The 26,060-nt window shown below is 47.4% G+C and overlaps 1 protein-coding gene across 1 annotated transcript in view; it reads left to right on the top strand.

The window, feature by feature from the left end:
• LOC146858423 (multidrug and toxin extrusion protein 2-like) overlaps positions 1–26,060 on the top strand; it is a 1,295,341-nt gene that overhangs the window by 583,842 nt on the left and 685,439 nt on the right. The window contains exon 8 of the mRNA XM_085649342.1: positions 10,418–10,515. Within this exon, the coding sequence (XP_085505468.1) occupies positions 10,418–10,515 (98 nt within the window). The remainder of the gene's footprint in view (positions 1–10,417; positions 10,516–26,060) is intronic.

The raw sequence follows: 26,060 nt of genomic DNA, 5'->3' as shown, positions 1-26,060 counted from the left end.
GCCCTTTTGCAGGGGGTGGGCTACCTGGGGGAACAGATGCCGATAGTGCCTGTGTAAATTTTACAGGAGGATTGCGGAGGCACTAGATAGCACGGCCCCTGGTCACAGAAAATACCGGGCAGAGCACAAAAATCTGCCCCTTGGTTTAATGCCGTTTTGAGAAGTGCGAAAGCAGACTGCAAACGCATGGAAAGGCAATGGAGGAAGGACTTTTCGGACCAGGGGAGGAGAGAATATAAAGATATGTTGAAGTGCTACCACGGGCTCATTAGTAGGACTAAGGCAGCATACTATCTGGAAAGAATTGGGTCAACGGGTAATTCGACAAGGGAACTATTCAGAGTTTATAAGGAGATATCATCCCTAGCTACAGCGGCAGCACCTTTAACAGGCTCGGTAGAGCTATGTAACCGCGTGGCATATTTCTTTTCAGGTAAGGTGGAGAAAATGTACTCCACCTTCCCGTACTCTGCCCAAGTAGGCCATGATATTTTGGAGGAGGCAGGGCACGCTCAGGAGAGTGAGGGGCTGGACAGTTTTACCGCCCTCCCCCCCAGAACTGCTAATAAAAATTTGCCTGAGTGTAAAGTCGGGCTCTCCTAGAGACCCGGCCGCCCCAAAAGTGCTTAGAGGGAGCATAGAAATATTGGAGCCGTACATTAGACATCTTGTGGAGGTCTCATTCAGGACATGCACAGTTCCAGGAAGATGGAAGGAAGCAGTGGTCCTTCCTCTAACCCAGATCGACTTGATAACCTGCGTCCTATTTTCTTATTGCTGTACTTCGCAAAGATAGCGGAGAAAGTGGTAAACAGACAACTCATGGCGCATATTGGGAAATGTAACCTCTTACATCCCACTCAATTTAGATTTCGGGCTTGCCACGCGACAGAGTCTGCCCTGCTTTTAGCCACGGAAACTATCAGGCAATATGTGAATGCGGGCCCGACGGCGGCCTTGATCCTGTTGGATCTAAGTGCTGCCTTTGACACGGTTGCCCATCACACTCTGGTGCACTGTTTGAGGAAAGGAGGTGTGTCTGGCAGGGCATTAAGTTGGATGGAATCATTCTTGGAGGAGCGCAGTTTTCAGGTGAGGCAGGGTGTCCACTATTCCAAGGTCATCAAACTGAAGCAGGGGGTACCACAGGGCTAGACCCTGAGCCCGACCCTGTTCAATCTGTATGTGGCTCCATTGGCGGAGATTGCTGATGGTTTGGGGATCAGGGTTATGTCCTATGCCGATGACACCCAGCTGGTGGTCTCCCTGACACAGGAACAGGATTCGGCAGCCTCCAACTCCGTGGCATGTTTTCAAGAGCTAGCATCGTGCCTGAAACTGAATGGCGATAAGACCGAGGTGCTTGTGGTGGTTAGAGCGCCATCGGTGTGGTCGTCGACTTGGTGGCCGCAGAGTTTGGGTCCTACCCTGGTGCCCTGTGCCCAGGCAAAAAACCTGGGGGTGTGGATGGACACGAAACTCTCCTTCGAGTACCAGACTAGACGGGTGGCAGGTGCCTGTTTTGAAGTTCTGAGGGGCCTTCGTAAAACTCTGGATATGCTGCCTACGGCAGCCAGGAAGACCTTGGTCCATGCTCTGGTGACATCACGCCTCGATTATGGTAACATCCTGTATCTGGGTGCAACGGGGAAATGTATGCAGAGACTCCAGGGTGTGCAGAATGCAGCAGCTCGTCAGGTTCTCATGCGCTCAAGGAGAGCCCCCTCCAAGGCGGCACTGGCTTCCCTCCACTGGTTACCGATACGAGAACGAGTTCGGTTCAAATCGCTGTGCGTCTGCCACCGCATTATCCAGGGGACTGCTCCATCCTATCTGTCCGATTTTCTCGCTCCCTATGTCCCGACTCGCCGCCTCAGATCTGGGGGGAGAGGTCTGGTATGCGTTCTGGTTGTTAAGAGAGCTAGGATGGGTGGGCGGTCCTTTCGCCTTCTGGCTGCACAGCACTGGAACAAATTCACTCTGAGCCTGCGGTTGGAACCCATGAAGGGCACCTTTAGGAAAAATTAGAAAACCTACTTATTCCCTTCAGGATAATTGGGTCTGGTTGGGTTAGGACGTTAGCTTGCAAGGGCAGCTTGCACCGCAGCGCGGGGACACACTGGCTGAGTGTAACCAGGCGCTTTATAAATGTGCTTAACTAACTAACTAACTAACTAACACTACTCCACAAGAAATTTGAATTTACAGCCATGGAATATCTCTGGTTTAACATCTAAATTATCATAGTTGTTATGGTCATATTTCATCAAATTGTGTCTGGCAGGACAAAAGGGAGTCTGATAATTTGAGTACCTCACTGAATTGTAAATGTATTTGATTGCCAATTGATTCTTGTAACATGTACGGGGTAACCGTAAAAATAGGCAAATTCTTTAATATTACTGTATTCACTTTTTATAACAACAATTTTGACAAGAACAATTTGACTATTTAATCTTTCTGTTTAAACCTGATAGATCCTACACCAATTATGTAGTAGATATTCCTAGTTATAACAATTCAGTTATTATTGCTGATAGGTTTGGTGCTAAGAACAGCAGGGAGTTGATTTTTAGTGATCTATATTTATATATGTATCCTACAAAGGGTTTCCCAGTCCTAATGGATAATTGTAACAAGCAGGGACATTTCCTCTCAGAATCTAACTTATTAAATGCCCAATGGATGACTGCTTATTCCACTATATGTAATCCCACCTTCGTTGGTAGGGGTAGTTGATAGATTATTGACAATATTTTTATTGCAAGTGGCTTACACGATTTTGTTATGTACTTTGTGAAACTTTCTAATTTTGGATGCCACAATGCATTATTATTATCCTATTATAAATTCTTTGGTAAACAGGAAAACAGTTTCTAGGGCGCTCAACACGAATATATAACTTTTCTTCGCATGCGTTTACTTCGCATGCCGTTACTACGCGGTCGTTAGTACGACCGCGTTGTTACTTAGCATACCTTTACTTCGCAATTCGGAACTACAAATTGCAGTAAGGGGGTGCTGGATGTTGGAATAGTATAATTTACTATTCCAACTCCAATCTATGCGGACACTAGGGAAGGTGTTGGATTTTAAATCCAACACCTTCCCCCCCTTACTGCAATTCGTAGTTCCGAATTGCGAGTAAAGGTATGCTAAGTAACAACGCGGTCGTACTAACGACCGCGTAGTAACGGCATGCAAAGTAACGCATGCTAAGTAAACGCCGCTTCCCGCTCAACACTCTTTTAGGGCCCAGTATAGCAACAATTATCCAAATATCCAGTGCTTCTAAGGGAGAAAAAGGTTGGTTACCACTTCAACCCCATCACTCACCTCATCTAAGGAGATAAACAAACACATTAAAATATCACCCTTAACAATCCAATAAATTGTCCAAATATTCCAAATATCCAACAGACTCTTCTTCCAGGTCCAAGTTCAATTATTTATTCGTATATATCACGTCTTCGCAGCAGCCAAGTAGTATTTTCAAAACAAAGCTTGATCTCAAATTTTTGTTGCAAAAAATCATACAGCCAACACGTGTTTCGTCATGCTATATCATGCACAGTAGACTTCTTCAGGGCTGCAATCCCAAGAAATTCAAAATTACTAATATGTACACAAGATCAAACTGTGTAGATATAAAGAAAGGTCAGTTTTCGAAGTGATACAAAGAAGGCCACCACCATTGGTAGAATTATAATCAAAGTAATTCCTAGTAAAGAGATTTAGTTCAGTGAGAAAGGATATCACCGAGTTGATGTCAATAGGAGAGCAGAAAGAAGTACTCCATAAAAGAGCCCAATATCTGAAAAAATAATAATCACCCTAAATCCAAAGTCCATCTACCGGTAGTATTCCATAACCCTCATAATGAGGGATACCCCGATCTTCGAACACAAAATGCTCCTCGATCCTGCATATATAAACAAACTCAAATGTAAACACTTTCAATCTGATTCTGATATTCTGTATAACCAAAAACAACGAAATATATCATATCACCTTTAAACTTGACTATCTCTGCAAGTTCATAGGCATCAAAACTGAAAAGTGTCACAAAATGTAGTAGTTCCAAATGGAACTTGTATCTAAAAATAATAATAAAAGCATGGAATCCCAATAAAACAAATTGAAAAAACGAACATATGGCTATTGCTTCAGTGTATACATATAAACACACTTAGGAAGTCTCACCTATATTGTTGTTAAGCAATGGGTAAGTAAAAAAAATCATGAAGTAAGCATCACAAAGTCAAAAGCGGTTGGATAATCACAAATACGTGACCTGGGGCAAACCAGAAGTACGTCTGGTCAATAATACATCCCCAAACTTATCAAATAGATCGATAATTACACAGTCTAATATTTCTAAAATCACCCAATTTAATCCGCCAAGTAATAAAGCAAAGTTACTAAGTTATTAAGGGTTCACATTAACTCCCAACAAAGTACCATTCACTGGTAACCATCCGTTAAACATACATGTTCATTGAACCATAAAAAATGGTTACTCGGTATCACAGTATACACACAAATCTACTGAACTCCTACTCACAGAGCCATAAGTAAACAGACCAACACTTAAATCTACGAGCAATCACCCCAGCTTACCTATCCCGATTACTGCATCTTGCTAATCTCGTGGTCCCGGCGGCGCACACCACGGGCGCCATCTTGCCTCGGTTTAAATACGCTCTACGTCATAGAAATCTTCTATGGTGGTATAACAGCAATCAGCTGCTCAAAATTGATATGCACCATTAACTACTCTGAAAGACCCAGTAGGTCCCAGATGGGAAAGTGTGGTTCAAAAAGGCAATTTAGAAACAAGCAGTAGCAAAGACAAGGCGGTGCAAACCCAGAGAATATAAGATACTGAACATACCACAGAGATCCGGCAAAAATGTAATCAAGTTATGAAAGAGGTACTAGCTCTAAAAAAACTAGTTGGAGATTCATCTTTACAGAACAGTATTCACAACAACGTCAATGGTAGAATGTTAAGGAACTCGCTGCTGGGAAATCACCATTAGGGCAAGCTCACAATTCTCAAGATGAGCAGTTATATAAATAATCCCAATTAGATTCTTCTAGATCTTGCACCAAGAACACAGACATTCCCAACTATCAAACATCAACAATAGGGCTAGGGATAAATAAGAGAAATGCTGGGTTAAATATGTTTGACACCAAACTGAGGTTAGGAGGACCAGCCATGATCAGGGATGAGGAAACACATAAGAGATTTCTAAATACTTATACCTCAGCTAATTCCCACCATATTCCAGCTGAAGATAGACATTCAAAGTATAGGATAGATCAAGGGGGCATGGTAAAATACAAGCCTCGTAGAGATACTATACCGCAATCTTTTCAACAACAAAGCTCGCATTATATCTGGCACAAGGAAGGGGCTTACAATGTATTCATGACATATGTTCCCAAATTAAAACACGGTGATAGGGAGAATGAGGACTTGCTAAAGAATAAAGTGATACAATGGATTAGACATAGGCGCCAATGCCTATCTATCATAAGACCCGACATAATTAAAGCTGAACGCCTTCAAACAGAAAGTGGAAATTCAGATGACATCCAACTAATTCTTCATTCTAAATCCCTTGTAGATGGTTTCATATCCCTGGACCAACGTACCCATTCCTTAGTGAAATCAGTAATTAGATTCAAATTAGGTAAAACCAGACTTGAGAAGAAGGATAACCAAGATACCAAGCAGGAGTCATGTCACCCCTCACTTTCTCGTTCGGATACTGATAACCTAGAATCAGTAGATTGACTGGCAAGGCTTGATAACTCCAATAGAAAGAGTAAACATACTTCAAACAATTTGAATGTTTTCAGTATCTCTGTATTGGCTGGCTAACTGGAGATACCAGGTAAACAAAAAAATATAATTTGGTATCATGTCTAAAACAATCTTGCAACCTGAGCGTATCCTTGTCCCAAATTCCAAGGGACCGTCACAAAATATCATGATGATTTCATGGAATGTAGCTGGGCTAAAACACAAACTTCTAGAAATGGATTGCAAGAATTTGTATGGACTTTCGATCTCTGCCTATTTGAGGAAACTTGGTTGATAGTACCCCCTCACAAATTAGGCTACAGGGCAATCAATACAAGTGCGAGACTTACAAAAAAGGCAGACTGTCAGATAGACTAGTAATATGGGTAAAGACCAATTTAAATGTAACCATAGGAACCAAAAGTAGTATTTCCCCAGATATTTAAGGTCTGAAACTAAAATCTTTCTAAAATAGTCTTCAATATCTATATTAGACCGAGTGCACTCTCTACAGTGTCACCAGTGGTACATCTGTTAGACAGGGCTTTTGAACTTATTGAGGGAGATGGGGTTGTTCTTGTAGGAGGAGATTTCAACTGTTGTTTGAACCCGTATTTGGGCTAGAAACAATTTTTGAGGATGAAGATCTGGCTAGAGGAATTGTTTCTCTGAATACAAACTCCTCAGTGCTGTGCTCTACAGCGGCCATGCAATTAGCACACTTCACTATAGAGCAAGAGTTGAGGGCATGTAATGGTAGATTTTCCTCAGACAACCAATGTTCTCACACTTTTAGAAGGGGGAAAACCAAGTCTAGAATAGATTACATTAGGGCAAGGATATCCCACTGTGAGTGTATAACTTATTTTGAGGTGAACAACAGAGAAGAAAGTGATTATCTTCCAGTATGTTTAACTTTAACGGGGTGATTGATCAGTACTCATAATACTGTTATAGGGACAACTTCTTTACAAGTGACAGTTAGTAATAACCGCAGATCAGTCAAATCGTTGATAAAATCGAGCCCCTTACTTTCATCTACAATGCTTTCCATGATGTTCTCTCCCCCTACAGTGAAACAAATCCGGATTCTATACCCATAGCACAAATTCATCATTATTTAGCAGACAGAATAAGAGCTGCTTTAACAAAACCCCAAACAACAGGATTAAAACCAGTAACTAAGAGCTAATACATCACTCCCTGGTACAACATGGAGTGCTCTTCAGGTATAGGAAGACTACTAGCGGCTCTTAAAAGCCAAGAACACGGCACAAATCAGGAAATTAAGGATGGAATATAAAAGGGTACAAAAGAAAGCTATAAAGAGCTGGGATGACCTTTTCACTGCAGCTAGAACAAAAGATAAGTGATCCTTTTGGAGGATAGTCGCACATGGTCATAAAAGGGGTAGCACCTATACATAACACTATTTGGACCCAGGCACTTGGTGTAGACACTTTTCTGATCTCCCTTGAGCTAATGAGCTGACGAGCTCTGGTTGATGCACCTGCGCCCAGCGAGTGGTACTTAGACCTGAGAAGACTTTGTGCAGCATTTCCTGAACCCCCCCCAAAAAATGTGTTGGTCTGTACTGAAGAAGGACAATTATCCTGAAACACGTGTCTAGAGATACACAGCACTGGCTGCACCAACAAGGGTGAAAAACTAAAGCCTGACATTGAAAAAAGTGTTATCATGCACTGCATTTTTTTATGATGCATCGGGACAAACTGAGTGCTGGAGTGAGAGGCAGTGTACGCCCACCCCCCTTCTATTTGAAAAGGCTCCTTTGAGCTAAAGAGCTGATGAGCTCTGATTGATGCACCTGCGCCCAGCGAGTGGTACTGAGACCTGAGAAGACTTTGGGCATCTTTTCCAGCACCTTCCCCAAAAAATGTGTTACTCTCTACTGAAGAAGGAGAATTATCCTGAAACACGTGTCTAGAGTTACACAGCACTGGCTGCACCAACAAGGGTGAAAAACTAAAGCCTGACCCCGAGGAGAGTGTTATCATGCAGTGCATTTATTATGATGCATCAGGGCAAACTTTGTGCTGGACTGTGAGGCAGTGTGCGCCCACTCCCCATTCTACTTTTCTATTATGTATACAAATACACCAGTGACCTGTGCAAACTTCACTATACCACTCAAAACCGACTCTTCAATTTAGTAGAGAAGAGACCAGAATAGCTATAAATGCTAATAAATTAAGAAAAACTCCAATACCTGATAAAATACCGGGGGTTCTCTTGAAACATGACCCAGAAATATGGGTACTATATGATTACCTCCTATGTAATGCCATGGCTCTTGGGTGCCAATCCAAGAATCATGGAAGGGGGCAGAAATTGTCCCCATTCATAAGAAAGGTAGTAAGGATGATCCGGCTAACTATAGGCCCATAAGCCTAATTGATACTCTCAAAAAAGTCTATGCAAAACAGGTTCTGAACATACTAAATGAGTGGATAGCAGAGAAAGACATAATTTAACCATGCCAGGCTGGCTTTAGAACAAAAACTAGTATGATTGACCAGGTCTTTAGACTGTCTTGTATAGCCTGGAAATATATTAAACTAAAGGCAGGACACTTGCATATTGCATTCATTGACTTGAAAGCAGCATTTGACCTGGTACCAAGGGATCTCTTGTGGGAATCTCTGCAACAACAGGGGGTGCCATGGGAGATCCTGACTCAGATAGTCAGACTACACCAAGACAATTTTGCCAAAGTACATTGGGGTCTGAGGGAGAACTTACAGAGGCCATTCCTGTCATGAGGGGATTGAGACAGGGCTGTGTCCTCACCCCTACCTTGTTTATACTATATGTGAATGATTTAGTACAGCACTTACAAAAGTGTACCCACGATTCACCGAAGTTGGGAAGGGTCCACATATGTGCATTAACCTTTGCAGATGACTCAATCCTGTTGTCCCAGACCTCAAGGAGCCTACAAGGACTATTAAACTGTTTTAGCCAGTATGGTAGATTGAAGGGACTAGAAATAAACCCTAACAAGACCAAATACATGGCTATTAGACCACAGAAAGGTTTTAAAAATGAACTAGTGTTAAATCATATACCATTAGAGCATATAACTAATTTTACTTACCTTGGCATGACAATCCATTCAAAATGATCATGGTAACCACATATAAACAAAGCCAAAACAGTCTTAATACAAAACATCATGCCAATCGTCAAAAAATTACAAGCCACTGAAACCAAGGCTGTCTCCTCAGCATTGGAGGGTTATAGATATAGAGCCCAAACAGCAGCCCTCTATGGATCTGAGTTATGGGCCGGCAAAATCTGAATCCATTAATTTTACGGGAAAATAAAATAATGCAGATGTTTATATCTCTTCCCCCAAATACTCCTTTGATTCACCTGCATTACGACATTGGCCCTAAGAGACTTGAGCATCTAGCTATACTGAGGTCCCTACTATATTGGACTAGGATGTGGGTTACAGAGGAGTTAAAATCCTATAGACAAGACTGAGAGAATTACTGGTACTTGATGGCCAACTTACATTACCATTGTTTAGTCATTTGAGAAACTGTTTTGTTAAGCTGGGACTAAATAGATATTTTAAAGAGCATTTATTGGAATTTTGTCTTGAATAAGGTGACATTGGATTCTACAGACGTACCACACAGTTCTTATCTTTTAAGTCGACCACAAGCTTTTAACTTTTTTTGGATTAAATTTAACTCCAATTAGCAAAAACCCTGTTCACGAAATTCCGTTATGATGTTCTTCAGATTAATTCTTTTATAGTCAAGTGGTGACCTGAACCAGTAGTAGGGAAGTAACTCAAATGCACTCTATGTGGGTTACACGCTGAAGAAAATATTACATATATTTAATTTTTTTGCTCAGAATATGCTAGTTCCAGAAGGAAATGGATAAAACGGCTGTGCTTGAGGTTGAAGACTAGGAAATATTCAGAGGCCTTAAGAATTCTGAAAACTGACAGCTCACGGTTATTATTATTTGGCATTATTAGATTTTTACTTGCCGTGAGCTATGTATGGAAGAAGAGAGGTCTAAACTTTTAACGTTTTTAGATCACACCTGTTTTATACTGACTATGAATTGTATAAATATTATATCATGATCCGATCATTAGCTGTTATGACAAAACTCACTTATATGATAAGATGATGTCTTTTTAGGGCAATGTCAATTAATCAAATAATCTTGATGGTTTTATACTTATAAGCAACATGCACTTTATGTACATAATCTTGGGTGAAATGGTCTGAGAATTCAATCCTGGATACAGTGCCAAATATAGAAGGACGATTGTAGTCTGCCACAAGATGCACACAGAAGCTAACTACCTATTGTTTGTATTTACCTATTTTATTAGGGAAATATATTCAGCACTTTAAAACCGCATATCTGCACAAACTTCTTCCTGCTTTTAGTATAATTAATATATTATGTAGTTGTACTGTGATTTGATCTTGATGTTGTTAATATGTACTTTTATGGTTCTTCAAACCGAAATAAGGTTGGTTGAATTAAATCAATGAACTCATCTCTGCACCTTAACCATGCTCATCAGATCCCTTTCTCTTTTCTCAGGGCAGCAGCCTTGGCAATCAATGTTGCTTATATTTCCCAGATCATCATGACTTTCATCTACATCTGGATAAAGAATTTGCACGTTGAAATCTGGGGAGGTACTGTACGATGCCCTTGAATTTTTAAGTAGGAAAATGTTCTACTGGCTGGTGGCAAATTGAATGTTGGAGGCAGTGAAGCTGTGCTTTATTACATTGACATAATGATGTTTGAGTCAATAACCATGGGTGTTTATACACTGTGACTATTTGTAATAATTTTGTAGGTCCCATAGGAGGTACTTCTCCCCACATCATTTTAATTCCTTTCTGATTAATATAGTACAGAGAAAGAGGGTGGTGTCATTGGTTGGCGCAAAAAGTGAAAGTAAAGTAAAGGGGTCAAACAAACCGAGAAAGGAGGCACCAAACTCTGCCACTCCCACCAAATGTACAATGTCTCTGTATACCATAGTTTGCCAGACAGGAGAATCCACCACAAACGTGACAGATGTCCTGTCCGTCGTATTGAAAGTGCACTAGAGCCTATGGCAGTAGGAAGGACTGGATATCATCCATGTTTTGACACAGTATCTCGTCCGCCAAACTCTAAACATGGGCCCATATTTATAAAAAAGTATTTTTGAGGTTAATATTGTCTACTCAGCACAGTCTTCAAACATACAAGTTTCATCAAAATTAATTTGTACAGTACATCACGTTTTCATTGGAGGAAGAAAGCTTGAAGGTTAGAGATCGCCCTATTACCAAGCTGTTGTGACAGTTTTTAGGTGGAAACGTCCGTTGTAAAGATCACGCCTTCTGTTAGCGATAATTGTATGCAGGAGAGGCGTTCCCGTGCAAAAACGGCCGCCAACACCACTACTCCATATTCACAAGGGAATCCTTGAACTTCTGAAGACCTAAAAAACTGGCTCTAACTGCAGTTAGAGCCAGTTATTTAAGACTAGAAAATATCTGGTCTTAAAAATGTGGATAACACTTGGGGCCACATATCAGCAGGTTTTGGTGCTGGACAGCGCTGCAAGCAATGTTGCAGCGCTGCCCTGCGACAAAACTACAGTACAGGAATGCGCACCATCAACAAGACAGCATTGCAACACTTCCCACTATGCTCTTCTTGCGACAGCATGGTTGCGCTGTGTGCACTGGACAGCACTCCATGACGCAAGTAATGATAGATATGTCTGGAATCCTGATGTATCTGTCTGCGCTAAAGTAACACATTGCTGCAGTTGTGTCACAACCATGATGTAACTCCAGCAATGCATGGGGCCAGCCTATTCCTGTGGCACTGCGTCACCCTCACACCTGCCTGCAGGCAGGCGGAAGGTACTGATGCAGTGCCGTTCATGAGGGGTGCCCGAATGTCGGCGCTGTTGTAGATCCATCGGTGGTGGTTGCGCGCTGCGGTGTCATCGTTTGGAAGCATTGGTGGAGTGTTGGTGCGGAGGGAGTTGAGAAGACATTCTTCGATGGCCTTGATCCAGCTGCGAGGGGGTGTGATGATGGCAGTGGCATCCGGTGGGCAAGGTGAAGATGTGATGTTACCAATGATGGTCGGTCCAGGAGAGTCCGGTGTTGTGGCTGTAGATGAAGTTCCCGCTGGCAGAGGTGACGTGCTCAACCGTGTGTACTGCTATGTGGCTTGTTGAGGTGACTTGCTGCTTGCGTCTGATGTAGGGGACCTTCTCCAGGAGGGGGTGGTGTCCTGGTCACTAAGGTTGTCCAGGTGGAACTTGAGTTCACAGAGTAGGACGTCGTTGATGTATGGGAGACCCTGAGGTACAATGAGGTCTACAATGGTATTGGAGAATGGGGGGCAAAGGCCAGGGGGGCCTGCAAATGAGGGTGCCGCAGAGGATGTGCTTGGGTTTGGTCTGGATCTGGGAGTTGAGGGGGTCCATGGTCACCCTTGGGTTATTAGAGTGTGTGGTCAGTAGGATGCCTCCGCCGTGATGGTCAAGGTGCTCTTTGCAGGTGATACTGCAGCCATCAGTGATGGCGATGGCGATGTCCAGTCCAGAGCAGAGGTTGGTCTTGGCAGACGAGGTGGCATCCAGGGTTGATGGCGAGGAGGGTGCTGGCGTCCTAGCAGTGGAGTGTCCAAGAGAAAGGCTCCTTGGTGCTGAGCGTGGTCCAGGGGCAGACGGACGCAAACGGCGTAGCCTATGGGTTGTCTTTGGCATGGGAGATGACCATTACGATGCAGGCTCCGACAACGCAGGTGCCTTTACATCGCATTTGATTATAATGCATTCTGAGGTCAGTAATGGGGTAATTTAAAGTTTTTCGGGTGAGTATGCGCTGGAAAGAACACTGGATGGGTGTGGAAGCGGGGATGTGTGTGTGAGTGGGTGTTGTAAATATTATAATAAGGGAAGTCTTACCTCGAAGCCTTCGTGGCTCCTGCTCTCCTGTGTCTGCTTCCAGGAACAGGAAGTAGGCACAACACTGCGATGCGGCAGTGAGATTGGTAATTGGCAATGGGATAAGGCATGCAACCAGGGGCTGGAGGGGTGGGCATGTTCTCCATGCAGGCTGTAATGCAGCCTGCATTAAAAACAGGGAAGTGCCCATGACTGCTTTAAGCGGCCTGAGTAGGCCGACCAAATGGTCATTGCACACTTGAGTGGGCATGCCAATCCACCCGTGCCTTGCCCCGTGCTTGGAGCAGTCCTACCCACCCTCACACCCACAAAGGAAGCATAGCACAGTTACATCAGCAAGTTATCATCATGGGATGATTGTTCCTCTTATGCACTGCTTAAAAGCAGTGAGGAAGGGTGGTCGAGATGGCGGCTTAGGCGGACGTGCGGTTTCGCCTCTCCCGCGGGCGACTCAAGAAAGCTTGGTGTCCGGCCGTTTCCAGCAGGCCGACACCTAAGATAGCAGCCCAGGGGGTGCCTGCCGAGACAGCGGAGGTGAGAGGGCGGAGGGCGGCCAAAAGAGTGACCCCAAGGCCCGTACCACTGGGACGGAGGGAGGCCCGCCATGAGGAGAAGCGGCCTGGTTGAGACGGCATTCAGGCGGAGGCACTCGGAGGCGGACTGCGGCCACATAGACCCCGAGAGGCGGCGGGCCTGGCGTGGGGGGGCTCTGTGCCTTTCACCCAGAGACCAGGACCGGCCTGGAGGTAGCGTGGGGGCCCTGTGGAGCGGAGCTGCCGGCCAGGGTGGAGCTAGCGCGGCGGTCCCGGAAGTGGAGGGACGAGGATCGGCCGCCTCGGAGGTGCGGCAGACCCTGGACCGGACCGGAGCCCCGGGACCCCCGCTGGGGTCCAGCGCCAGGCAGGCAAGTGATCGCGCTGCTGGCGCCGCCGGTGGGGGCCCAGGGCAGGCGAGTGGCAGCCATTAGCGGGGGACTAGCGGCCTGCCTCCGGGCGCAGGGATCAGTGGAGCGCCCGGGGGGCTTAGGAGTCGGCGGTACACTCGAGAGGCCGTGCAAGTGTGGGGGCCACGCAGCGGAGCAGTGAGCGGCCTCGTGGGGCGGCGGAAACACCAGGAGTGAAGCCCGTCCGCACACCAGTGGGACTCGGGGGCATGCGCAGGCCGGAATCAGCGGACTTACGGAGCGGAGGCCCGAGCTTAAAGCCCCGGAGGTGCAGGGCCCTTTGCTGCGGGCGGCGCTGCCGTTTGATCGCCCTGGGTTCGTGGGGAGGCTGCCCCTCTCATTGTGAGCTTTAAACCCCGTGGAGTCTGAGTGGAGGACGGGGGCTCAGCACGGCCGGGGTGGAGCGGTGCCCGCACCGACGCTGGAGGTGAGCCTAGAGGGGTGCACGGTGGATCACAGGCCCTAGCGCATTCGCTGCGGTGGAAGAGATCTATTGGGTCTGCCTGAAGAGACAAGTAGCATTATAGTGGTCGAGCGACGGACCCTCCTCGCGGGAGCACTCCGGAAGGCCTCTGAGGAGGATGCAGGCGGAGAGGAGACGTGTGGAGGGAGCCCGGGTACGGGACGGTTAAGCGTTCTGGGCCCTCACTCCCCCTCGGACACCAGCAACTGAACGCCTTGTGTGGCCACAGCGGGGGCAACGCGACTGGGTGGCTCTCGGAGTCCGATAGGCGCCTAACTACAGCGAAGGGGCCGAGAGGAGGATTGAGGAGGTCGCGGATCCAGGGCACTAGCGGGGGACACATCCCGGACAAGTGAGGCTCGCCGGCTTTGACTCAGTAGCGGAGGTGGCGGAGCAGGTGGAGGTGGGCCTGAGGCCAGCACTGGCTGGTGGTCGGGTGGTGCTGAGCCCCCCCTGGATGGGATAGAGGTGGAACCTGAAGCACGTTATGGTCCCCCCGAAAGGCCGCAGAGACAAGACTCTGAAGGAGCTGTTTGAGAAACCTCGGGTTGGGCCCTCAGCAGGCGTCATGGCGTCGGGCACGATGGGTTGCCCGCCCGGGCAGCCGGAGGGATCGGAACTAATCACCAAGTAATTTCTAGAATCCATGTTCACCGGCCTACGAACTGATATCCAAAACCTCCAAAAAGAATTCACTGCGGAGCTTAAGGAAGTACGCAGAGATGTGGACAGTATTAGGGAACAGGTTGCCGCCCTGGAGGATAAGGGGGACGGCCGTGACTCGGAGCTGGCGGCACTTCAACAAGAAATCCTCCGGATTCATGACCAACAGGTGGATCTTCAGTCGCATGTAGAGGACCTGGAAAACCGGTCCCGGCGCCAAAATATACGAATTCGAGGGGTGCGAACTACTGAGGACTCGAAGGATCTCTTTGCCTTCACTTGGGAACTCTTTAATCATATCCTGGAGCGTCCGCTGGAGACGGAACTGCGAATCGACCGGGCACATAGAGTGGGTCCCCCACGGCCCATGTCGGCCGGTCCATCTGATATCCTGGTGTGTGTTCAAGACTACCGCACCAAAGGAGACATACTACGTAACGCCCGTCGGCAGCACCAAGTGAGGTTTCGGGATCATGCACCGATGCTATATCAAGATTTGTCGGCGCTCACGCTTCATAAACACAGGCTGTTCAAGCCGATCACGACACACCTCCAACAACGCAACATCCAATATAGTTGGGGACATCCGTTCCGTTTGGTGTTCCGCATTCACAATACATTATACCAGCTGAGGTCCCTGTCGGAAGCGGCTAAGCTGTTGGGGGTGAACTTACCAAAGGAAGACAGTGGGGCAGAGGAGGGCCCGGCGGATGCAGCAATGTCGGGACCCGGTTGGCGTCGACAGGGCCGTCGTAAACGTGCGAAGAAACCCCCAGTGGCGGAGATCCTCAGAGGGCGGTAGGATGCACTAGAGACAGTCTCCGTAGGTTTGCGAGACACCTCGCCCGGTGCGGCTGAGTAATGGCTGTGGCGGGCCACTTTGCTGGATCTTTGAAAGGGCCGCTTGCGGGAGAGGGACCTTTTCATTGTGTTGCCGTTTCTTGCACCCTTCCATCACCATCCACTGGAAAGTGGAGGACACTGGTTCTGGACTTTTGCTGTTAATTTGTTGGGATGTTCGGGGAGGGTGGTTGGAAGAGGGAAGGGGGTTCCGCGTCTGTCATGGGGTAGGGTAGCGTGGGCTGCCAACATGCAGGGAGAAGGGAGCGCAAATCCTTGGTTTAGTTTCCGAGCGCGAGCGGCACCTTTTACATGGCACATTTTGACATTCCAAGGGGAATCACATGGCGCCTCCTACACTTAAAGTATTAACACTCAATGTTAGGGGCCTCAACAACCCGGTTAAGCGCAGAGCTGTGCTGTCATGCCTTGAGAACTCGCGGGCCGATATATGCATCCTTCAGGAGACCCATTTACTAGCTCAGGACTGTCATAGGTTTCGATCCCGCAAGTTCCCGGTTCAACTTTTTTCCTCTAGTCTTACCAAGACAGCGGGAGTTGCCATCCTAGTGGCCCAGCGTTTTAGAGGGGAGGTCCTGCAGAAGGAAGCCGAAGTTAGAGGACGGCTTTTGATTTATAGGTTTGCCTTGGGGGCCTTGACCTTTACCATTGGCTCACTTTATCCTCCCAACGAGGGGCAAGAGCGCTTTTTGCAGTCCGCTCTCACGGAAGTCACGGCGGCGAGCGATCGGCTAATTCTCTTGGGGGGGAGATCTAAATCTTGTTTTTGATAAGATACGCGATAGATCTTGTCAACGAACACATCAAGCGGGGGCAATCTCTGCGGCAGGGCTGGACCGATTACGGGAGTTGAGGCTCGAAGATTTGTGGCGTAGCTTTCATCCGCAGGATCGGGAGTTTTCCTACTACTCGCATGTGCATAAAACATACGCGCGGCTGGATTATCTTCTAGCATCGTCCGCAGTTAGAGAGATGGCAGTGGCAGTTGAGATGGGGGCGGTCTCGCTCTCTGACCATGCTCCGGTGTTTGCCACGTTGACTCTGCCGCCGGCGGTGCGGCCGGATAGGATAGGGTATGGCGTCTTCGAGACACCCTGCTGCACCGAGAGGACGTGCTGCGACAGATCAGCAGGTCGATCAAGGATTTTCTTATGCATAACGACAACACTGCCACGACACTAGCGACACAATGGGCGGCAATGAAGGCGGTCCTCAGGGGGGAGTTTATTGCTATATCTGCAGCCGACAACTCAGAGCGGCGGCGCAAGCGAGATGAGCTTACACAAAAAACTAAGGAGCTGGAGCAAATGCATCAGAGGACGTGTGCTCCCAGGATATGGCGGCAACTGAGGGCCATTCGGCAGCAGCTGATGGCTCTTGATCAAGATAGAGCGGAATACGCTGCTCTCCGCTTAAAGCACGCTTACTATACGGGAGCTGATAGGTGCGGACGCTTACTCGCACACAAACTTCGGGAGGTCCGTAGGCGCCAGGGGGTTCACGAGATCTGTCGGGAGGATGGCACGAGGGTCACGGGCGACAGGGACATAGCGGAAAAGCTCCGAGCTTACTATGCAGCTCTATACGATGGTTCGGGGTTGTCTGCAGACAGCGGAGCGGCCTTTCTGGATACGGTCGAGCTCCCCACTCTGGCCGGGGCCCAGGCAGACCAGCTGGACAGAGACATACGCCCTGAGGAGGTGATTGCGGCTATCTCCCGGTTGAGACCGGCGAAGGCCCCAGGGCCTGATGGCTTTACCGCCATTTTCTATAAGAAATTTTGTACTTCGTTGACGCCCCTTCTTACCCGGCTCTTCAACTCCTTCTCAGTCGCGGGGGCGATTCCCCCAGATCTTTTGGGGGCTCACATAGTTGTGATTCCCAAGCCGGGGAAGGACCGGACTCGTTGTGGAGCGTTCCGCCCCATTTCCCTTTTGAACGTCGATCTTAAGCTCTACTCGGGGATCCTGGCCAGCCGACTGGCACCTTGCATGCCAATCCTGATCGACCCGGATCAGGCGGGGTTCATCCCAGAACGTCAAGCCCCCGACAACACGAAACGCGTCATGCACCTGGTCAAGAAGGCCTCTCGCACGTCGGGAGAGTACATGTTCCTCGCGATCGACGCCGAAAAAGCATTTGACCATGTTCACTGGCCCTACCTGGAGCAGGTGTTGCTACGGATGGGGCTGGGGAGAGATTCCGCACCCACATCTTCAACTGCTATAAATTCCCATCAGCAATGGTCCGGGTCAATGGACACACGTCCGCTAGCTTCCCCATCACGTGGGGCATGAGGCAGGGGTGTCCACTGTCGCCGCTGCTTTTCGCTGCGTATATGGAACCCCTTGCTCAGAAGATTAGGCAAAACCCGGGAATCTCGGGGATTAAGTTCGGGGGATATACCCATACCATCAGCCTGTATGCAGATGATGTGCTACTCTCTCTATCAAACCCGCGGGAGGCGTTGCCGGCGTGCATGGCGGATTTGGACATCTTTGCACGGGTGGCCGGGTTCAAGGTTAAGGCGGACAAATCAATGGCTCTAGACCTTTCTTTGACCCCCTCCACGCGGGAGTACCTAGAGGGTTCACTCCCCTTTCAGTGGGCGAAGGAATCGATTCCCTATCTGGGGATCCAGTTGGCCCCCACGCTTTCCCATGTGGTGGCTCTCAATTATGCTGCTTTATGCCAGAAGATCCGCAGAGAGCTTGGGCAGTGGAAATACAATCCCCTCTCGTGGCTGGGCAGGATCGCGGCGGTTAAAATGAGCATCCTACCGCAGATCCTTTATCTTTTCCGCACCATACCCCTGTACCCGCCTGCTGGCTGGATCCAGCAGACACAGTCGGATTTGGCCGAGTTCATTTGGAATGGACGGAAGCCACGCATGATGAGATCACTGTCCACTCTGGCGCCTGAGGGCGGGGGACTTGGGATCCCTGATCTACAACTTTATTTCCAAGCTATGCAACTACACTACCTGGTGGAGTGGAGTCGCTGGGAGTCGGAAAAGCACTGGCTGTTTCAAGACCAGGCGGTAGCAGCCAGACCTCTGCAGGATATCCCCTTCCTGCGGAGACAGCACAGGCCCCCCAACCTCTATGCCTCCCACATTACCAGCGTTCCTCTGGAGATCTGGGATTGCACTAATGTTGCTCACGAGCTTACTTACAGGGCCCGGCACTCAGTGTACCATATGGGACTCACAGACACACTTACAAAAGTGGCGACCTATTGGTATTATGCTCCGGAACGCCTACACGCGATAGACAAGAAGAGGGAGGCGTATTGTTGGAGGGGCTGTGGGCAGATAGGCACCTTGACTCATTTACTTTGGGAATGTGAGGGTGTTCGGGCGTACTGGACTCAAGTGCTCGATGAAATAGACAAGCATTTCGACACCGCGATCCTGTGCTTTCCGGCGTATGTACTGCTGGGTCTCCCAAATCCTTTGACATACCCACTTAAGTCACGCAGAAGTAGACAAATGGCCAGAGCGCTGGGTTCAGCGACGCAGAACGTACTTACTCATTGGCGCTCCCACACCTCACCGACTTTCACGGGCTGGTTGTACCGATTGTGGCATGTCCTGGGCATGGAAAAACTCACATTGACACTGTCAGGGGAGGGATACAAGTACGGAGAATTGTGGAAGCCCTTCCTGTCATTGTTGGCCACCGAGTTTAGGGAAGTTACTTGTCCCCGCTATCTACGCTTACTGAGACTATCTGAGGAACAGAAAAAGGGGTAGGGATTGGGCGGTGATGAGAACGAGAAGGAATGGGTTTGATGGACGCGGAACAGAGGGAGGGAGGGGGTGTGTGGGTGGGGGGGGGTTTTAGGTTCCTTATTTTTGCTTCATAGCACCCTATTAGAGATCACTATGGCGTTCCCAAGTTGGTTGTAGCCTGACCTAGTGTACAGTACAGAACTGAGAGACTCATGCATCAACTTGGAACTGAACAAGGTGCTGTTCTTTCTCTTTGTTGAAAGTTTTTTTGTGTATTTCTGAAATGCCAATAAAAGATTTAAACCATAAAAGCAGTGAGGCGACGCTCTTCCACCATAGTGGATGAGTCGCCACTGGGAGTGCATCATTTACGCGTGCTAAGCATGGGCGAATCGGCGTCCTGCTCTACGCATCCCACCTTCTCCTTACCTGGACATTGACACCGTGGCGCAAACCGCTGCACTCTCTCCAAATCTGTGACTCAGCCAGCAGGAGCCTCAGCCAAGTGGAATTTCACAAGCCTGGGTACAGCAGTCGCCGCGAAGTCTGCTGGTGAACCTCCCGATTCAGTTGATGCATTAGGGCCCCCTTAGGCGTGAAGCTGCAGCGCTCTGCCACACAAGTTCGGTGCAGCTCAGGGGCCTCACCCTCCACAGAGTCCGGCCAGCCCAACATCATCCGGCCTGTTATACAGAGAGGCGGCACCCACCGTTGGTAATCCCCTCCATGCACCCCGGTGTAGTGGTGGATCGTATAATGCGATGCAGACCTCCCTATGCTAGGGCGCAGGAGTGCCTCTACTATTAACAACTCCAAGGTGCGCAAGGCAGTCTTCTCACACAGGTCAGCCACTTGTCTCCATGCGACCTGCCAGACTTCAGGGTTCAGTGACTAAATATTGAGGGACATAATATAGAATGCCCAAAATATCGACACCAAAATATAGAAGGACAGAATATCGACTCCCTATCTACAAACAGGTAAGTACTAAAATATTGATTCCAAAATATAGAATGTTAAAATATAGTTAGCTAAAATATCAAATTTTTTAAATGTATTAAAAATAATATAAAAGTAATTAAATATTAAAAACAATTAAATAAAACATACATAATATAATATAAAAAAGCTTAAAATGTAAACATAATAAAAGTAATGTAAAAAAGTAGAGATTTTGTTGGATAGTGAGAGCGTAAAAATGACTATTCCCACTCCAGTGAGTGCAACAGTAGGGAAAACGTTGGATAGCGTAGGGGTAAAAATTACTATTCCCACTCCAAAGAGTGCAACAGTACAGAAAGCATTGGATAGCAGGAAGAGAAAAATTACTATTCCCACTCCAATGAGTGCAACAGTAGGGAAAGCGTTGGATAGCGTAGGGGTAAAAATGACTATTCCCACTCCAGTGAGTGCAACAGTAGGGAAAACGTTGGATAGCGTAGGGGTAAAAATTAGTATTCCCACTCCAAAGAGTGCAACAGTAGGGAAAGCGTTGGATAGCGGGAGGATAACATTTACTATTCCCACTTCACAGAGTGCAACAGTAGGGAAAGCGTTGGATAGCAGGAAGGGAAAAATTACTATTCCCACTCCAGTGAGTGCAACAGTAGGGAAAGCGTTGGATAGCGTAGGGGTAAAAATTATTATTCTCACTCCAGTGAATGCAACAGTAGGGAAAACGCTGGATAGTGTAGGGGTAAAAAATACTATTCCCACTCCTGAGAGTGCAAAAGTAGGGAAAGTAATGATTTAATTTTAAAATAAGATTACATTAATAATCAATACCAATAAAAAGTTAATTAAAAATAATTACCAATTAATAAAAATTAATTACCATTGGAAAAAATTATTTATTAATTAATATAAATTAATTACCCATTAATAATTTATATCAATAGATATAAATAAAAATTAATATTTACTTTATTACAATCAACCCCTTCGCTGCCAGGCCTTTTCCCCTCCTGTGCCACGCCCTTTTTTGGCTATTTGGGGTAGTGCGCGCTGAGGCCCCTGTAACTTTTTGACTACATAAGGTATCCACGCCAAATTTGCATCCTTTTCTTCCAACATCATGGGGATTCTAAAGGTACTCAGGGTTTGTGGATTCTCCTAGAGGGGTCACAGAAATGAGCCAAAATACATCAAATTTTTTTTTTATTTTTTTGGGAAAAATTGGAAAAACGGGCTGCAAATGAAAGCATCTGGGTTTTTCCCTGCAAATGTTATCAAAAAAGGGTTTGTGGGGTTGAAATCACCATTTTCCCAGCTTTTTGGGGATACCAGACTTTTGTCAGAAACCCAACATTTTTTACACAGTTTTGGCATTTTTCTGGGACATAGCCTAATTTTGCTATTTTTTGTGCTTTTGACCTCCTTCCAGTTAATGGCAGAAATGGGTACAAAAGCAATAATGGATCCTGGAAAGCTATACATTTTCGAAAAGACGACAGAATTCTGAATTCAGGAAGGGGTCATTTGTGTAGATCCATCAAGGTTTTTTTATAGAAACTAACAGTTGAATATAGGATGAATTGAAAATTAGTTGAAAAAAAAAGCCTTTTGTGTCAACGTTTTCACCTGTAACTTCTTCTAATTATGACAGCTCTTTGAAAGCAATATACCATTACATCCGCTGAACATTACTGGTTGTGGGGATATATAGGACTTGTAGGTTCACCAAGAACCCGACGAACCCAGGGCCAAAAACTGAGCAGCAACTTGCAATGGTTTTTTATTATGTTCCGGGTATATAGTAATTATTCTGTAAAAATGTGTACATGGAAAAATCGGTATGAAAGACACCTATGTATTTCTGAAATGGGAACAACATATAGAGTTTAGAAACAGTAGATATTTTCACATTTCTGAAATTGGGAATACTCATACTAGCATGAGAATTAACAGTCATTTTTTAGAATGACTTCTTTTTTACACAATATCTTTCATTTGGAAGGCAGAAATGCATCGAAAGTCAATAGATAATAACAGTTTCTTTACAAAACTGAATTACCCTAAGTCTCCCGATAAAAATGGTACCTCACTTGTGTGGGTAGGCATAGTGCCCGCGACAGGAAACGGCGCAAAACGCAACGTGGTCACAACTCAATATCGCAGTGAAAATTTACCCTTTTTTGGCAAAGTGCCTAGCTCTAGTTTTTGAACCCTAGCTCTGCGGGCACCTTGGGAAACCTAGCAAACCTAAACATTTTTGAAAACTAGACACCCAGGGGAATCCAGGATGGGGTGACTTGATTGCCTCCCACCAGGGTGTGTTACCCAGAATCCCTTGCAAATCTAAAAAATTGTCAAAAAAGACACATTTTCCCCACATTTCTGTGGTGGAAAGTTCCGGAATCTGCGTGGATCCACAAATTTCCACCCACCCCGTGTTCCCCAAAGTCTTACGAGAAAAACGGTACCTCACTTGTGTGGGTCGGCCTAGTGCCCACGACAGGAAATGGCGCAAAACGCAACGTGGTCACACCTCAATTTCGCAGTGAAAAAGGACCCTTTTTTGGCAAAATGTCTAGCTGTAGTTTTTGAACCCTAGCTCTACGGGCACCTTGGGAAACCTAGCAAACCTATACATTTTTTAAACCTAGACACCCGTGTGCTTCCAGGGAGGCATGGCTTGCGTGGATACCCCAACGTTTCCTTACCCAGAATCCCCTGCAAACCTCAATTTTAGCTGAAAAAATCACATTTTTCAGACATTTTTGTGTGGGAAAGTTGAGGCATCACCGGGCTGACACAAATTTCCTACCACCCAGCGTTCCCCCGGGTCTCCCAATAAAAACGGTGCCTCACTCGTGTGGGAGGCCCAAGTACCCACGACAGGCAAGGCCCCAAAACGTATTGAGGCGACATGAAAATTGCCTACCTCAAAACGACCTGGTTTTGCAAGGGGGGGTCACCTGGGTTTTTGGCCGGTGCTCGGCGGCCACCTAGGGGAACCTACCAAACCCACACATTTCTGAAAACTAGACACCCGGGGGATTCCAGGGAGGTATGGCTTGCGTGGATCCCCCTACGTTTCCTTACCCAGAATGCCCTGCAAACCTCAAATTTAGCTGAAAAAATCACCTTTTTCACACATTTTTGTGTGGGAAAGTTGAGGCATCACCGGGCTGACACAAATTTTCTACCACCCAGCGTTTCCCCTGGTCTCCCGATAAAAACGGTGCCTCACTTGTGTGGGAAGCCCAAGTACCCGCGACAGGCAAGGGCCCAAAACGTATTGAGGCGACATGAAAATTGCCTACCTCAAAACGACCTGGTTTTGCAAGGGGGGTCACCTGGGTTTTTGGCCGGTGCTCGGCGGCCACCTAGGGGAACCTACCAAACCCACACATTTCTGAAAACTAGACACCCGGGGGATTCCAGGGAGGTATGGCTTGCGTGGATCCTCCAACGTTTCCTTACCCAGAATGCCCTGCAAACCTCAAATTTAGCTGAAAAAATCACCTTTTTCACACATTTTTGTGTGGGAAAGTTGTGGCATCACCGGGCTGACACAAATTTCCTACCACCCAGTGCTCCCCCGGGTCTCCCGATAAAAACGGTGCCTCACTCGTGTGGGAGGCCCAAGTACCCGTGACAGGCAAGGCCCCAAAACTTATTGAGGCGACATGAAAATTGCCTACCTCAAAACTACCTGGTTTTGCAAGGGGGTCACCAGGGTTTTTGGTCCGTGCTCGGCGGCCACCTAGGGGAACCTACCAAACCCACACATTTCTGAAAACTAGACACCCGGGGGATTCCAGGGAGGTACGGCTTGCGTGGATCCCCCAACGTTTCCTTACCCAGAATGCCATGCAAACCTCAAATTTAGTTGAAAAAATCACCTTTTTCACACATTTTTGTGTGGGAAAGTTGAGGCATCACCGGGCTGACACAAATTTCCTACCACCCAGCATTCCCCCGGGTCTCCCGATAAAAACGGTGCCTCACTCGTGTGGGAGGCCCAAGTACCCGCGACAGGCGAGGCCCCAAAACGTATTGAGGTGACATGAAAATTGCCTACCTCAAAACGACCTGGTTTTGCAAGGGGGGCCACCTGGGTTTTTGGCCCCGTGCTCGGCGGCCACTAAGAGGAACCTACCAAACCCACACATTTCTGAAAACTAGACAGCCGGGGGATTCCAGGGAGGTATGGCTTGCGTGGATCCCCCAACGTTTCCTTACCCAGAATGCCCTGCAAACCTCAAATTTAGCTGAAAAAAATCACCTTTTTCACACATTTTTGTGTGGGAAAGTTGTGGCATCACCGGGCTGACTCAAATTTCCTACCACCCAGCGTTCCCCCGGGTCTCCCGATAAAAACGGTGCCTCACTCGTGTGGGAGGCCCAAGTACCCGCGACAAGCAAGGCCCCAAAACGTATTGAGGCGACATGAAAATTGCCTACCTCAAAATGACCTGGTTTTGCAAGGGGGGTCACCTGGGTTTTTGGCCCCGTGCTCGGCGGCCACCAAGAGGAACCTACCAAACCCACACATTTCTGAAAACTAGACAGCCGGGGAATTCCAGGGAGGTATGGCTTGCGTGGATCCCCCGACGTTTCCTTACCCAGAATGCCCTGCAAACCTCAAATTTAGCTGAAAAAATCACCTTTTTCACACATTTTTGTGTGGGAAAGTTGTGGCATCACCGGGCTGACACAAATTTCCTACCACCCAGCGTTCCCCCGGGTCTCCCGATAAAAACGGTGCCTCACTCGTGTGGGAGGCCCAAGTACCCGCGACAAGCAAGGCCCCAAAACGTATTGAGGCGACATGAAAATTGCCTACCTCAAAACGACCTGGTTTTGCAAGGGGGTCACCTGGGTTTTTGGCCCCGTGCTCGGCGGCCACCTAGGGGAACCTACCAAACCCACACATTTCTGGAAACTAGACACCCGGGGGATTCCAGGGAGGTATGGCTTGCGTGGATCCCCAAACGTTTCCTTACCCAGAATGCCCTGCAAACCTCAAATTTAGCTGCAAAAATCACCTTTTTCACACATTTTTGTGTGGGAAAGTTGAGGCATCACCGGGCTGACACAAATTTCCTACCACCCAGCGTTCCCCCGCGTCTCCCGATAAAAACGGTGCCTCACTCGTGTGGGAGGCCCAAGTACCCGCGACAGGCAAGGCCCCAAAATGTATTGAGGCGACATGAAAATTGCCTACCTCAAAACGACCTGGTTTTGCAAGGGGGGGTCACCTGGGTTTTTGGCCGGTGCTCGGCGGCCACCTAGGGGAACCTACCAAACCCACACATTTCTGAAAGCTAGACATCCGGGGGATTCCAGGGAGGTATGGCTTGTGTGGATCCCCCAACGTTTCCTTACCCAGAATGCCCTGCAAACCTCAAATGTAGCTGAAAAAATCACCTTTTTCACACATTTTTGTGTGGGAAAGTTGAGGCATCACCGGGCTGACACAAATTTCCTACCACCCAGCGTTCCCCCGGGTCTCCCGATGAAAACGGTGCCTCACTCGTGTGGGAGGCCCAAGTACCCGCGACAGGCAAGGGTCCAAAACGAATTGAGGCGACATGAAAATTGCCAACCTCAAAACGACCTGGTTTTTCAAGGGGGGTCACCTTG

Source organism: Triturus cristatus, chromosome 3_2, assembly GCF_964204655.1.
Source record: "Triturus cristatus chromosome 3_2, aTriCri1.1, whole genome shotgun sequence".
NCBI classification, from domain to species: Eukaryota; Metazoa; Chordata; class Amphibia; order Caudata; family Salamandridae; genus Triturus; species Triturus cristatus.
Note: the sequence above shows the minus strand (reverse complement) of the source record. Positions and strands in the feature narration are given on the sequence as shown.